Source organism: Sarcophilus harrisii, chromosome 3 (assembly GCF_902635505.1).
Source record: "Sarcophilus harrisii chromosome 3, mSarHar1.11, whole genome shotgun sequence".
NCBI classification, from domain to species: domain Eukaryota; kingdom Metazoa; phylum Chordata; class Mammalia; order Dasyuromorphia; family Dasyuridae; genus Sarcophilus; species Sarcophilus harrisii.
The window spans coordinates 25,145,540-25,162,842 of NC_045428.1; the positions used below are offsets into that span (position 1 = coordinate 25,145,540).

At 36.0% G+C, this 17,303-nt stretch overlaps 1 protein-coding gene across 1 annotated transcript in view; it reads right to left on the reverse strand.

Moving 5' to 3' along the window:
• The window catches only part of SERPINI2 (serpin family I member 2), a 41,508-nt gene extending 34,576 nt beyond the window's left edge, over positions 1–6,932 (reverse strand). The window contains exons 1-2 of the mRNA XM_003766180.2: positions 6,828–6,932; positions 4,115–4,384 (exon numbers count right to left, since the gene is read on the reverse strand). Of these exons, the coding sequence (XP_003766228.1) occupies positions 4,115–4,382 (268 nt within the window). The 5' untranslated portion in view covers positions 4,383–4,384; positions 6,828–6,932. The remainder of the gene's footprint in view (positions 1–4,114; positions 4,385–6,827) is intronic.
• Between the last annotated feature and the right edge of the window lie 10,371 nt (positions 6,933–17,303).

A 17,303-nucleotide genomic window follows, 5' to 3' on the forward strand; every position in this document is an offset into this window, starting at 1 on the left:
AAATTTTATTTGGTATAAGGGGAGAATTATATCCATAAATTACTGATATAATAACAAAATATTTAGGCAAATATTGGGTTTTTTTTTACAAGTAATCCAAAAGGATCCTTTTTTATACCTGACTTTTGAGACTTATTGAGAGACTTTTTTCCCTCTGAGTCACTGCCCTTGCTAATTTTCTGGGAATTATAGGATGGCAGCTCTAATCTTCACTACAAGAGAAAACTTGCCTACATCATTCTTTTCAGAGCTGGCTTTCAAATATGGATTTAGAATCAAGATTAAACCAATCCTTGACAAATTAGATTATTAATCTGAATAAAGATGAAATTTACTAGAAATAAATGTGAACTATTATAACTGGGTTCAAAAAATCAACTTTATAATATAAGATAAATGAAGCATAGGTAAAGAACACTTCATCTGAATAAAATTTTGAGAATTGAGGTAGACTTGAAAGTTCAATAAAGCTCAGGCGTGGTAGGACTGAAAGCTAATGCAATCTGTGATTTCATTAAGAGAGGGATGGTGTCCAGGATTAAATAGAATCTAAAATGAGCTATAATCTGGTTAGACAACATCAGAAATATTTTGCTCAATTTAGGAAGAACATTCTTAAGATCGAAACCACTCAGAAGAAGGTACCCAGGATAGTGAAGAACTTCGTTGATGTCATGTACAAACCAGCTGAAGGAAGTGGACTGGGAATTAAGAGACCTAGTGGCTAAGAATAATGCACATTTATTTAACCATTTACAAAGTGCTTTCTGTACAACAACCTTGAGAAGTAGATAGCATTAATGCTGCTATTCCCATTTAATAAACAATAAAACAATCTCGGAGAAATTCAGTAGGGGAGAGTTGAAAGTCCACTGAAGAGCATTACAATCTCAGAGGGAAGACACTAGCAAGTGAGGGACCATGCAGGAGAGGATCACAAGAGATTTCTTGTAGTAGCTGGTATTTTATTTGAAACTTGAAAGAAGCTAGGGAAACTAGGAGTTATAGGTGAAATGAGAAAGAATTCCAAACTGGTGGAAAACCACTGAAAATGAACATGTTTGGGAGATGAAATCTCTTGCATGAGGAATGATTAAAAAAAAAAAATTTAACTAGATTGTAGGGTACATGATGGCAGCTAGATGGTGCAGTGGATATAACACCAGGCCAAGAGTCAAGAAGAATCATCTTCCTGAATTCAATTCTGGTTTCAGAAACTTCCTATCTATGTGACCTTGGGTAAGTAATTTAGCCCAATTTGCCTCAGTTTCCTCATCTGTAAAATGAATTGGATAAGGAAGTGGCAAATCATTCTAGTATCTCTGCCTGGAAAAGCTACATGAGATCACAAATAGTGGGACATGACTGAAAATGACTGAACAATAATAACAGGAGTACATGAATTAGGTTATAAAGGACTTCAAAAGTCAAAATCAGATTTTATATTTGATCCTAGAGACAATAGTGAGGCATTGGAATTTATTTCATTAGAGATTGGCAATATAATCAAAATACCTGTGCTTTATAAAATTCACTTTGACAGCTCAATGGAGGAGGAAGAGGAATGAAGAGAGGTCTGAGCTAAGCTAACCAGCAGGTTATTGGAATACTCTTTGCACTAAGTAATGATACCAAGATGGTAGCAAAGCAAGAGGAGAGAAGTTGTTTAGAAGAGATATTGCAAAGGTAATAACAGCAAGACTTGGCAACCGATTGGACACAGGAAGATGAATGAGGATGAAGAATGGAAGATGAGACTTAGATTGCAAGGCTAGGTGACCAGAAGGATGTTGGTATCTTTGATGGTAATAAGGAAGGTTGGAAGAGAATTTGGGAAATGGGGGAAATATGGGATTTATTGAGTTTAAAATGTCTATAGGATATCTAGTTCAAAATGTCCAATAGGTCATTGGAGATTCTAGATTGCAGGATAAAAGAGATGTGAGCTCTGGATGAATAGAATTGAGAATCATCTGCATAGAGATGAGAACTGAATGTACAAGATCTGAGATCACTTAGCAAGATAACTAGAGAGAAGAGAAGGCCCAGAAGAAAGACTGGAAGGATAATAAGTAATCAGGGGCAAACTGATTAAGAATTCAGAAAAAAGGCCTAAACAGCCACAACAACTCCTACTTAAGTTGCATTTAAAGGTTTATAAAGACCTTTGCAGATATTATCACATTTGATCCTTATAATAACTATGATATAGCTGATATTCCCATTTTACAGATAAGGAAATTGAAACTGAGAAAAGTTATGTCTTCATTAGGATCACACTGCTAAATCAGTGCCTGAGGCAGAGTTTAACTCCAGTTTTCTTGACCAGCTTTCTTTTTCAGTAGATTGCATGATCTTTGGCCAATTATTCCAATTCTACCACTTGCTGTGTGACGATGCCACACTCCTCTCTAGAGTATAAAATCAAGAATATTGCTGTGTGTAGATTTTACTGATATAACATTTTAGAAAAACAAAATATATTTTAGATTTCATTTCGCTTGATGCTGAGTAGTAAACTCTCAAAATATATGGGCCAAATGCTCCCTGCCCAATTTTTCTACCATTAGGAAGTTAATAGTATCTTGAGTTTCCATTTCCTAGTTTCAGGGATTGCTTCTGGGCTATTTAAAGGACTGGAATGACCAAGCTAGCACAGGAGCTGGCAAATTTCCTTCTAGCTCTTTGAAACTAGAGATCAGCCTTAAGACTTTCTGAGTGAGGGGTAGGGGAGCAGAATAGTTCCAAAGAATTAATTAAGACTCAAAAAGCATTTGGCAGAGTTTGAAAATGATTTCCTGACATTTTGTAATTCAGTAGCTTTTCTTAAAGGGAAAAAAATGCAGTTCATAATCATTTGTCTGAGCAAATGGATTTATGTCTTGTACTTAGGCCTTAAGAATGTGTGACAGTCAGCAGCCCTTTGATAAATCACAGTTCTTAGAAGTTAGTAAGACAGTGTCACCATGTAGCAGAATTGTGTGTGCATGTATGTGTGTCTCCATAATCAGCTTTATAGACTAAATTTAATTTGCAGATAAATGACCTGTATTTAATAAAGACTTTAATGGGATGTTATTACATGAATCACATTCTAAGAAATGAAAATCTATTTATTAGATTTTCTAGGAAACAGGACTTTTCTGCAGCAGGAGGAAATGGGAAATGCAGTCAAGGTGGAATAGGTAGACTTGCATTTGAATCTGACACTTACGGCCTCATCTGTAGGAACACTAGACTAATCCCTTCAGAATTTCTAAGGAACCAATGAGTAGAGTGAATTCAATGAGGCTCTTCTACCACCAGATCCTATCATCAATCTGGTTCTGTACGTCCTTCCCTCTCTTTTTTTGGCAGTTCCTGTCTCTGTCTCTCTGTCTCTCTGTGTGTGTATATCTCTCTCTGTCTCTCTCTTCTGTCTGTCTCTCTGTTTCTGTCTCTGTCTCTCTCCCTTTGTCTTTAAAACACATACACACACATACACCACATACCCTAATCTCTACCATTCTCCAAATCAATTTTGCACCAAGTGAAAATATATTTCTCCTCATGAGATAAATGGGTGGTTTGATAGAGGTACAGAACAAATCCATATCTTTATATCTTTGACTTTTCTAGTCAGAGGATCATAAGATATAAAACTTGGATCTTTCTTTTAAAAAAATCTTCTCTCAAGGACCTTAAATAACAGAGTCTAACCCCTTTAAAAATTAGAAACTATGGGCAGCTAGATGATGGAGTGGATAGAGCACCCACTCTGGAGTCAGAAGGACCTGAATTTAAATCCAGCCTCAAACACTTAACACTTACTAGCTGTATGAACCTGAGCAAGTCACTTAATCACAATTATCCCGGCAAAAAAAAAAAAATTTAAGAAACTGAAGCCTGATGTAATTTGCTAAGTTCAAACAGATTCTTGAGTGTCAGTCAGGATCCAAACCTAGGTCCCTTGTTTCCTAACTGAGGCTCTTTCAGCTGTTGTACATTGACACTAAAAGGAAGTCTTTTGAGAGTTCTGTAACCTTTCATGTCACTCTTTTTCGATACCTGGTACTCGAGTTGGCAGATCTAACACAGAGGAAAAGGAATATGATTCTCCCTAAGGAAATCTCACCAATTGAATTTTCCTGGAGTCTTAGAACTTCTCTTATCTGGTGATAGGCTTTTCCTTTGGCCCCCATCTGTACCATTCCCAAAATCAATTTTGCCCCAAGTGGGGAAAATATAATGTTCTCCTCATGAGATGAATGGATGGTTTGATAGAGATCCAGAGCAAATTTCGCACTGCTGTCGACCAAGAGACTTGAACTTTGAATCCGTGTGAAGAATAGTCCACAAAGGGTCAATAAGAATTTCCAAAACCAGATCTGAGTCATAGTCATGCCTGTGTAAGTGAAGAACTACAATTAAAGGTCAACAAAATACCCAAAAGTCACTGCAGTTAGATCTTAAAAAGAACTTTTTATTCACAATTGACAAGACGATGATGTGCAGTAAGCAGAGTCTCTGTAATTTGGAGTTTTCTCACCAAGCATCTTTGTTTTTAGAGAAAAAAGACTAATGGTTTTAATACTGTTTTCCTTGGAACAATATTTTGAATGTTTCTTGCTTTTTCTGATCTGCCTCATTTCAACTCCTAACAAGAAGTCCTTGCACCAGATATCCACCCTCCATTTTCCTGCCCCCTTTTGTGTATTGTCTCCCCCTTTAAACTTTAAGCTCGTTGAGGGCAGAGACGCTCTTTTTTCATTAATTTATCTCCAAGCTTAGCACTGTGCTTGGGCAAAATAGGTGCTTAATAAATGTAATAAATGTTTATTGGAAATTCTAGATGGAAAATGCCATCCACATGGAGAGAGAGGATTACCAAGACTGATTGTGAATCAACGTACACTATTTTCACCTTTTTTTTTCCTCCTGATTTTTTTCCTTTTGTTCTTATTTTTCTCTCCCAACATGAATCTTATGGAAATATATAAAAAATGAATGTATGTGTGTATTCTAATCTAATCTAATTAAAAGAATTAAATTAAATTAAAATATGTAAAAAATGAATGTACATGCATAACTTAAATTTTTAAATTAATTTAACTTTAAAATGTTTATTGGGTTAAATTGGATAGGAAATCTCAGCTATGATTTCATGATTTTAGGGCACTTCTGTGAAGGGAAGATCCTTCCACAGAGGAAGATCAGTCATTCATTTGTAACTTGAATTCTTAGAAAAGTTTCTGGTAACTGAGTATATGTTAGAGATAATTAGTGGATTTTTTGGTAATTTTTAAATCTAATATTTCACAAGGGGAAGCCACTCTCCTGGAATTTTATCAAGAGTTCTGTCAGAAATCAGAATAGTCCTTTCTCATCTTTCACTACATTTGTGAGCTATTTTTCTAGAACTTTAATATCAAAGTCCCTGGAGCTTCTTAATTTGGATTAGTATTTGAGCTATAGCCTGAGGAGAGAAATGCTCTCAAATGGGCACAACTTGAATGGATTTCACCTACTGCTGACCTTACATGGCTGCAATTATATAGTTCATTGGAATAATAAAGCTTTACACGTACAGGCAGTTGCAATATTAGCAATCAAATAAAAAAAAAAACATTCATGTGCACTCACTGCTTGGATTATACAGAGTATTTTTTTTATTATTCAATTAAAAACTATCTAGTTTTGGTGATCAGTATCTCATGGAGAAAGGAGAAATCTCAAGCAGATGTAAAAAGAAGTTTTTCTTAGAACACTGAAAGAATATTCTAAAGTACCCAACAAATATTTTATAAGGAATAAATTGATACTTATGGATTGAGGATGTGTCTGTTTTAATGAGTAAACCAAATTGGCCAGAGGAGGTTTCACATATAACATTTTCTGTGAACAAGTATCTTTTGACATACTGAGAAAGAGATTTCTTGTGAGGTTTCTGCACAAAACATCTGCTTGCTATTATGCAAATAACTAAAAATGATAAAAATGTTTATAATTCATCCAATATCAACCCCATCAGGGATCTATTTTACATCCAAGTCCAAATTAGAATAACAAACAATATTTTTCAAGCACATAATATGTTTTTCTTGCTTTTATAGTATAATCTGAAAAATCAATCCAAAAGCATCTATTAAGCTCCTACTGTATGTCAGGTCCTTTGCCAGACACTTGAGATACAACAACAATGGAAATAATCCCTACTTTCAAAAAACTTATACTGTTTAGGAAGAAACAACATAAGTAAATACAAAACACATGATCTCATTAAACCTAAAAAAAATAAAATTTGCATGAATGTTGGGATCACTACAAGACAAGACACTGCAAATCAGATTTAGAAACAGAAGACACTTAGATGCCATGGAGTCCAACTTTATCATTTTATAGTTGGATGAACTAAGGGGAAGATAAGGTGAGATTAGTGACAAATCTAGTAAGTTTCTGAAGCAAGATTTAAAGATTTCCAAGGCCAGGATTCTATTTACTACTTTTGTTCTTGCTATGAGCAAATTATCCCCTTCTAGACACATCTTCCTTTAGCCCTGGAATGGAAGGTAACTGTTGAGCATGTCTGTATTTTCATAATATACATATACATATATACATAATATAATATACAAGGAAAATCTTGATTCAACAAGTTAAATTTAAATTTATTATCTAATTTCCATAGTGAAATCCATTACAATGAAAAAAACAATCCATTAATTGTTTAAAATTACAATAATACCCCATAGAGATTCAACCTTTCTCAATCCTGCTGAATCATATATATGGAGTCCAATCACACACCTATGTGATTCTAAAGGAGTTTGTGAGATCAATATACTTACCTTAAAAAATGCTTGATGGTTAGTTACTAGATGTTATACTTCGAATGAGCTCCCTGGGAACTGTTAAGAGCCTGGCTCTGTGGAAGGGCAAGGGCAAGCACATTTATCATGAAGGTTACTTGATTAATTCTTCTGGACTCACAGCAGGTGTTAAAAAATTCTGTTATGAGAGCACTAAATGATAACATTAACTGATTACCCTTAAGAGTTGCTAGAATTGATAGGGAACATCATTTCAATGAGCAATAAAAGAAATAACACCAGAAAAAAATTCACTACTCAGAATCCATTTAACAAATGTTACCATTAGTCTTTATTCTGTTTAAATTATGGCATGATTAGAAATTGATTTTGGAAGATTATGCATTTGGTTCTGAAATGGACTAGTAGCTTATTCTTCTGGTTCCACATAGAAATTTAACACATTCCACATGGATGCCATCATCAATATTTAAAGATACCCATGAGAAAAGTAATCGAACGGAGCCGAGTTTAATAGGGGGTGCAGTTATGTCATATCACTGTATTTAAAAGAAAAGACTCTACCACACAATGGAAGGCTAGGCTATCAGTACAGTCAGCAGTGCGTTCCTAAAAACTTTGCCATCTTATCTTTCTGGTGGTCATATTATACTATTGATTCATGGTGAAATTGCTAGTCACTATATTTTTACACCTGTGATGATCTAATTTTTTTTGATCCATTCATTCACTAATATACCTAGCTATTTTTTCAAGTACATTATTATCTAGTCACAGCTCCATTGAATTGACTTATTAATTTGAATTGAAGATAAAGTTTTGTGTTCATCTTTATTTAATCTCTTATTAGACACAGCATAACCTTTGAATGTGATGCTATCATCTAACATGTTATCTATGGCTATTAATTGTCTTCTTACCCTTTGATCCTTGCCACATACTTGATGTTCCAATGACACTATCCTTCTCACACTCCTAACTCCTTGTCTTTAAACTGACTGTCCCCATGTCTGTCATTCTCTCCTTCCTCGTAGCTACCTCTTGGCTTCCCTGGTTTCCTTTAAGCCTCACTTCAGATCCACCCTCTCCAGGATATTCTTTTCAAACTTCACTTCTGCTACTACTTTCCCTCTGTGATAACCTTCCATTTGTAATATATATATCTAGCATCTATATGCAGTTTTTTTTTTTTTGCATGTGGTTTCCTCTATTAAATTAGAGTTGCTTGAGACAAGGATTGTGGGATATCTTTCCTTTCTGTGTTTCCCTAGCCCATAGTATAGTTCTTAGAACATAGTAATTGCTCAATAAATGCTTGTTGACTGACTATATGTACAATTTTCTAATTTCAAGTTCCCAATTTCCAATATTCCAATTTTAAAAGCATGTTATCCAATCATTGTCCAAATAATTGATGAGGATATTAAGGTAACAGCATAGGAGGTACAAAATAGTGATCCTGGAGAAAGAGGACCCAAGTTCTGATCCTACTTTTAGTATTTACCATTTGTGTAACTTTGAAAAAAAACACACTTATGTTCTTGGGCCTTGGTTTGCTCACTTGTAAGTAAGAATGTTGAGATGGATTGTTTCCAGCCACAGACTTGGGATCCTATATTAAGCAGCATAGAACCAAAGACGGATGTTAATATTAAGTTCCTACTATGTGCAAGGGACTACACTGGGACACAAAGAGAAAAAATGAAATATTATCTGCCCTTGGGAAGTTTGTATTTGTTGTTTAGTCATTTTTCAGTTTTGTCCAATTCTTCATGACACCATTATGGGAGGTTTCAACATTCACCTTTGAAAAACCTTGTATTCCAAATTTTTTCTCCTTCCCTTCTCCCCACCACCTCTCCTAGAGACAAATAATCCATTATATATTAAAAAAACATGTGGAATTCTCCTATACAGATTTTCACAATTATCATGCTACGCACACAAAAAAAAATCATATCAAAAAAGGAAAAAAATAAGAAAGAAAAGAAAAAGCAAACAAACAAGAAAAAGGTGAAAATACTATGATGCGGTCCACATTCAGTCCCCACAGTCTTTTTTTTTTCTCTAACTCATTTTACTAATGAGGAAACTGAGGCAAACAGAGTTAAATGACTTGCTTAGGGTCATGCAGCTAGAAAGTATCTGATGTCAAAGTTGAAATCATAAGATGAGCCTTCCTGATTCCTAGTCCATCTGCTGTGTCACTTAGTTGCCCAATTTTATTAAAAGCATGCAATACCTAAACAGATTGAGTTATCGTAAGATAATTGGAGGAGGATGAGATCATTAACAACTGAATTGGAGGAGGATGAGAAGATGCTCAGTTTAGAGGAGGGCAACTGACTGAGCTTTGAAGAAAGTTTGGGATTTGGAGAATCAGAGATGAGCCCAGGCTAGGATGTAGTTTGGTTGACTTTAATGAGTTGAACCAAGGAGGACCCCTAAGTATTCTCTTAGTATGTTCTTTTTTGGTTGTTGTTCAGCCATTTCACTTGTGACTTGTGACAGGGAAGGGTTTGACAGTGATGACTGTGTCACAAGCTCAATGACATGTGTGCACTTGGTAATAAGTTTGAGTCTTTCTCTGGAATCCTAGAACTAACATCTGTACTCATAAATCTTCCTGCTCTTTCCCCAGCCTTTGAGTAACATTAGAGAGCTTGATGAAAAGTATATTCTCTGATACCATGGTTTAGGTGAACAATGGCAGCTTATTGTTTGTGACACAGTGAAGAATAGCATATAAAAAGCTCTAGCAGCTCAATCAATGAGCCTAATTGTGATAGCCCTGTCAGTTATTATGCTTTCCATAGTCTCTCTGCTTCTGTTGATCTTCCTAAGACAGTGTGATATTCATAAGACCACCACAAACCCTCAGGGTAACTAAGTGGCACAGCAGAAAGAATGCTGGGAACCAGGAAGACTCATTTTCTTGGATTCAAATCTGGCCTCAGACACTTGCTAGTTGTGTGACCTTGGACAAGTCATTTTTTGCCTCGGTTTCCTCACCTATAAAATGATCTGGAGAAGGAAATGGCAAACAACTCTAGAATCTTCACCAAGAAAATCTCGAATGGGTTCATGAAAAGTTAGACTCCATTAAAAAACAATGAATAATTAAAACAAACCACATGCCCTTACTATAGAGTCATTTAAGACAACATGGATTCTTAACTAATTGGAGAGTTTTAGTCCAGATAAGGTAGTTTTACATAAATTATTCCTTTATTAAGATTCCTGATAATTTAAAAATGGGAAACAGTACCATTAGGCAGGACAAGGCTGTTAGAATTAATACCATTTGGTGGGATGGGAATAAGCTTGCCATTTCATTTTGGTGTTTCTAGAAACTTGGCATTATTGCCATGGGCTATGACCAATATAAACCCTGCCAAACTGCAGTATTAGGATAAATGTTCTTTTTCGTGGGAAATTTTACTCCTGTTCAATTTGCTATGACTATATGTTGTTAATGTGTTACCTGTAAATCAGTAATCTCATAGTTGTTTTTCAGGCTTTTCAATTACATCCAACTCTTTGTGATTCCATTTTGGGGTTTTCTTGACAAAGATAATGGAGTAGTTTGCCATTTCCTTCTCAGATCATTTTACAGATGAGAAAACTGAGGTAAACAGAATAAAGTGATTTTTCTGTCATATAGCTAGTAAGGTTAGATTTGAACTCAGGAAGATGAGTCTTTCTGACTCCAGCCTGGAACTCTATCTACTCTGCCACCTACTTCCTCTAGCTATTATTTGTAAAACAGTAAATCAGCATACATATATTATGTGCTTATTATATCCACAGTACTAGGCTAAACATTGGGAATATAAGGAAAGACAAAAACATGGTTTCTGGCCTCAAGGTGATCATATTTTAACGGGAGCAATTTACTATGTACGTATGTCATATAGATACTGGGTGACATCTGAGGAAAGGAAGATAGGAGAGGAAAGACGAATGAGAGAGTATCTGAGGCAAGGGCTTAGAGAGTTAAAAAGTTAAAAAGGAATAAGGCTATTAAGGACATCAAATGTCAAAGAGAGGATTTTATATTTTATTTTGATGGGTATAGAGCAGTGGTCCTCAAAGTGTAGTCCAAAGCATTGTTGGGGTTTCTGAAACCCTTTCAGAGGGTCTACAAATTCAAAATCATTTTTTATTTCTAATATAGTAAATAGCTATAAATATAACCCATGTGAACAAAAACTCTTTGAATGGATCCTCGATGTTTTTTTTAACAATATAAAAATAGTGAGAACAAAAGTTTGAGAACCACTGTATAGAGGATCCATGTAATTTATTGAGTAAGAAGTTTGGATGGTCAGACCTGAACTTTTGGGAAAAACCATGTTGCCAAGGGGAGGATGGGGCAGCTAGGTGGTAAAGTGATAAAAATCTGATTCTGGAGTTAGGAAGATCTGAATACATACATGGTCTCAGACACTCACTAGCTGTGTGAACCTAGCCAAGTTACTTAACCCTATTTGCCTCAGCTTCATTTCATCTGTAAAATGAGGAAATGGCAGAAGGAAATAATAAAAACTCCAGTCTCTTTGCCAACAAGCTCCAAATGTAGTCATGAAGTGTCAGACATGACTAAAATGAAAAAAAAAAATAACTAGGGGAGGATAGATTTGGAATGAAATTTGCCACCTAATTCAAGACTAAAATATGTTCAAGTTGGCCAGTTTATTGAAGAACTTGTCCGTGGGCCTCCAATACTATTTATGTATCACAGTATGGTTCTTCCCTTGCAATTATAAGAAACAGGGAATGCTTTGACCAAAGGGAAAATGTAGTTCTGAGACAATCCATCAAAATAATTTTTAAATTGACATTAAATGAGGCACTCTGATTGTTAGAGCATTCTTTTCTAGAGAATTTTATAAGGTGAATGAATATGCTATTTCCATAGACTGGCTATCTGGAAGATTGAGAGAGCACAAAGATGGATGGCGATATATAGGCAAAGGAAGCTTTCAATTCATGTAATTGTGGGCCAACCAGCCAAATCAAGATTCTCATATTTATTCATAATGGTCTTGCCATGTTCTTGGTCTCCATATGGAACCCTAAGCATGTGAACAGGTAGTATCAGTGAGCCTGAAGTGGAAGGGAATGCATGGAGAGGACTGACTCTAAATCCCAGAAAGATGAGGAAGATATCTTCATTTGCCAAAGTATAGCTTCTTTAGCATTATCCCAGACTTTGAATTTGGCACATGAGTTCAAGGTAACACCTACTGCTGTGCTTTTGGGGAGACCAAAGTAATGTTCCTTCCTCAAATGAGACTGAAAAAGGTGGGTGTGAGAGACCATCAAGACTCTACCATAACACTGATACATTGTTGGTGGAATTGTGAATACATCCAGCCATTCTGCAGAGCAATTTGGAACTATGCTCAAAAAGTTATCAAACTGTGTATACCTTTTGATCCAGCAATGCTACTACTGGGCTTATATCTCAAAGAGATTTTAAAGAAGGGAAAGGGACTTGTATGTGCAAGAATGTTTGTGGCAGCCCTTTTTGTAGTGGCCAGAAACTGGAAACTGAGTGGATGCCCATCAATTGGAGAATGGCTGAATAAATTGTGGTATATGGATGTTATGGAATATTATTGTTCTGTAAGAAATGACCAGCAGGATGACTTCAGAAAGACCTGGAGAGACTTACATGAACTGATGCTGAGTGAAATGAGCAGGACCAGGAGATCATTATATACTTCAACAACAATACCATATGATGATCAATTCTGATGGACGTGGCCCTCTTCAACAATGAAGATGAACCAAATCAGTTCCAATAGAGCAGTAATGAACTGAACCAGCTGGGAGATGACTATGAACTACTACATAGAATTCCCAATCCCTTTATTTTTGTCTGCTTGCATTTTTGATTTCCTTCACAGGCTAATTGTACACTATTTCAAAGTCCGATTCTTTTTATACAGCATAATAACTGTTTGGACACATATACGTATTATACTTTAACATATTTAACATGTATTGGGCAACCTGCCATCTGGGGGAAGGGATGGGAGAAGGAGAGAAAAAATTGGAACAAAAGGATTTGCAACTTTCAATGCTGAAAAATTGCCTATGTATATATCTTGTAAATAAAAAGCTATAATAATAATAAAAAAGAAATTCAAGCAAAAATTAAAATTAAAAATAAAATTTTAAAAAAGACTCTACCCTAAAACTGAGGATCCAGTTTCAAGGCAAGGTGAAAGGAGGAAAACAATACATATTGGAATGAACAATAAAGTTTAATATTGAATTTATAGTCAGGTGAACTGGGTCCAAGCCTGCTCTCTGCCACTTTCTACCAGTTTGATCTGGGGCAAATCATTTAAACTCTGTGGGCTTTCGTTTTCTTATCTGTAAAAGAGGGGGTTTAGATTAGATCACCTTTAAAATTTCTTGCAGCTTTAAGTCTATGATTTTATAAGCCTACCTATTAAATCCTAAAGGAAGTTTGGAGATAGGATGGTAATGGTAATCATAAAAATAATTGGCACTCCTACTGTACTATCATTTTTGCAGAGTCCTTTACATATGCATTATGTCATTTGATCCTCTTAACAGCTTTGTGAGGTACATAATATGAATGGTATTATAGTCATCATTTTACAGACAAGGAAATAGACTCAGTGTATCATTTTCTTACAATTAGTATTCATCAGAGGGAGAATTTGAACCCAAACACAGGTCTAAAGCTCTATAATCATTGCACCATGCAGTTGACCATCATCTTTCTCTTTATAAAGAATGTGATCCAAAAAGCTTTGTATCCTGGGCAAGGAGATACTCTGATGGAAATTTTTTTTGCAATCAATATTCTTCAGCAGGTGGAATAACCATAAAAAATACAGGGTTAAGATGACCCTGATTTCTCTAACTTTCCATGAATCATCTATTCAAAAGAAGTGACACATTTCTCCCTCTAATTTGCTACTTGCAGACTATTCCTTGACCTGTAGCCTTCAAAGATATTTTATTCTTCAAGATCCTTTTAACCCACTTGCAGTACTTTTTTTCTATCCTTGTTAGTGCCACCTAGTGACCCCCATATCATAATCTGTATTTTTTTCAATAAAATTAAGACTTCATTCATAGTTTTTCTAACCACCTTAAATTTTACAATAATCTCTGGAAATTTTTTTCAGTTTTCATACTGACAACTTCTTTAATAATCTTAACTTATAATTCTTCCATCTCTACCTCATTTTAGGCATGCCCTGACATGGCATGTCTTAGACCTGTTCTTTGAAATTGTACTTCAAGATCTGCTTTGGAATTTCACTCTTACAATCTCTGTTCCATTTGCTTCTGTATCTCCCTTTCCTCCCCCTTCCATCCCACATAAAGCAAATCTACTCATCACTGAAGTCATGACCAATATCTATTTTTCAGACTCATTCCCTACACTCTTCATGGCAACCTTGCCAATCCAGCCTTGATGCTATGGTGTTTGCTGCATTGTTCTTGATCGTTTATTCCTCTCAATCTTTGAATCCTTATCCTTGAGTGTTCCATCACCTGATTCCTTTGTTCCCACTCCCAGGTTCATGAGAATTGTTGGTTAATGATAGGAAATCTGGCTGATGCAACCACTGAAATTATGAAAGAAAGAACTTCAGCTGAAACACTGCTGTTCCCCGACAAGCACCTACTGGGTTATTACTGATTCTTGATCTCATTCACCAGAGGAACTATTTCTAACCTGTTCTTTCTTCCCTTCATGACTCATCATACTACTTCCCCTGACACCTACAGTGAGCTTTTCTTCCATTTCGCTGAGATGTGAGACCATTTGACAAGAACTCCTTAACTGACCATTCTCAGCATCAACTCTCAGTCTCTAGCTCTGCCTCTCTCTTTTAAGAGTTTATGTAACAGATGAGTTGCCAATATGAATAGATGGAGAGAATTTCACAATGAGGAGTCCCTCTCACACAATGAAATAACAGATCCTGACCCAATAGCAACAATGCCCTTAAAATATATTAATGTGTGTTATAATTACCTGACTTTGAAACTCATTCACCTGTTAGAATGTAAACTCCTTAAGAGGTAGAACAGGGTCTTTATTAAGTCTTTTATCTTACCTGTTCCTTTGATGAATTCTGCTGGATTTGATAGAGAATTAAATGGATTTAAAATAAAGATTTTCTCCCAAAACAATTTCTTAAGAAATAAGTATAATTAATGACACCATAATCTTTTATCTCTAGCTTTGTTTCAAATGTATTTACCAAAGTCACACACAACAGTTTGTCATGAGTGATTGCGCATCAATTAAATAGAAGTGGATAATTAGAAATGGTGCTATAATTTCAAACTGACAATGTCCATATGATGGATATATTTCTATGTAGCCAAGTATTGTTGCATACACCTGGAATTCCTGCTTCTAGGAAAGAAGAAACCAAAGCATTGCTTGAGTTTGGAAGTTCTGAGTTATAACAGGGACTATAGCTGATCAAGTGTCCACATCAATATCATAAGCCCCCAGGATTAGGAGACCACAAAGCTGCCTAATGGAAGCTAAACTTTTTCAATTCAGGAAGTAAGTTGAAACCCCTATGCTGATATATAGTGAGCTTGTGCTTATGATTGACTGCTGCATTTTTAGCCTGGGCAAAATAGGGAGACTCCATCTTAGAAACAAATTAACTGACAAAGAAAGAATATCACCATCACTGGAAAAAAAACAATTTTAGTGACACAAGAAACAGATTGCTAGGCAATGAAGAGTAGTGAATACTAAGGCAGAACACAGGAAGACCCGTGTTCAAGTGCTGTACAGGGAATGGCTGTGTGACTGAGGGAGCAATCAGATAAGTAGGGGTAATGGAATTTGTATATTGGCTTCCAGAGGTTCAGGATCACAGGGAATGAGTCTACTGAATAGGACTCAGGAGTATCAATGATTGGAGACATGACTTCTGGGAGAGATATAATATAGGCAACAAGATCCTCCTTCAAAATTTGGTCTTTTTGAAAATGGAGATGTTATGTGGCTCATGAGATTCCTACCCAGGCGGTCAGCTTTAGAGTTGGCAGAATTGGAAGAGATAAGAAGCATAAAATGTTTGGTTGCATCTGAAAAAGTCCTGAGTAGGGGTGAAGAGAAACCGGAAATGGAGACAATCCAAAAGGGATTATCCCTTAGTAGTGGGAGGCAGGCAGTGACATCTAACCCCACTTATGGTGCAAGACAAAACCCAAGAAGCTGGACTCCCAATGGTAAGGAGCCAGTAGGGGCAGGCAGGGCGCCTTGTCCCCTTGTTTATAGGAATCGAGACCTTGTTTGTAGGAATTGTAGAAAGGAACCATCTAGCATCTTCAAAAATCAACAGTTTAATTAGAGGCAATGATAGAGCATAACATTTTAGATAAAGTTTAAAATCATTGCTCTCCCTACAGATTTTTTTCATGTTTCCTTTCCACACTAATCAATGCTAGAGTAATGCTTCATCTACTGTCCTTGGTCCTGAATTGGTCCTGGTGGTAGAAGAACCTAAATAAAGCAGTCAAGGAGCACTACTGGAGTGGGAAAGCAAGCATGCTCTGCAGGCATTGGAAGAGACTTCTTTGAAAGCACATGAGCAGAGGATAGAATCTTGAGTTTGGGGATCATCCATTAGGACTCTTCTTGGAAAGAAATGAAGGGTGCATGAAAGGCAGTCATGTGAATCAGGGTCAGAATGGGGAACTGAAGCAAGAGTAGTATCAAAAGAGTATCAAAAGCCCTGGAAACAGTTCAAATATCTTTACAGAGGGAGGGATTTGTGGATGCTGCTTTTCTCTCCTTTCATAAAATGCTTCTTTATTAATTGACTCATTTTTTCTAGGTATATCTTTATTGTTCTTCAAACTTAGGTGGTATGAATTTATATGCCTGTAAAAAAAGGATAAGATTGCATTGATCCCTCTTCTGTCTCTTTTGTCTCTGTCTCTCAATCTCTCTTTCTCTCTCACACACACTCTTTCTCTCTCATCTCTGTCTTTATCCTTCTCTCTCTTTCCCCCTCTTTTCTGTCTCTATATTTATTATATATAATATGTACATATGTACTTAATCTCATATGTATCTTTATATAATATATGTGTGTGCATGTCTGTGTGTATACACATATATACATGCAGAGGATTTGTGGTCCTCAAAGACGGGGCCATTATTTTTTTCCTCTTTGATTCATAAATAATTGATCTGAATCTGGAAGATCATCATTTAGCTAACATGTCCCATTCCCACATGGAGGCATCAGTCAACATCCATCATTCATACCCCCATTATGAGATTATGTCTGTACATTAGTGAAGCCACAAGATGATTTATTCAGGAAATGGCCTTTTTCCCCTCACAGAGTGAAACAATAGCATGCTCTCCTGTTAAGTTTGTTTGATGAAGTGCATCTTCAAATACCTTTGGGATAGCACAGCTTTCCCTAGAACATGACTTCACTGAACATCCAAAGG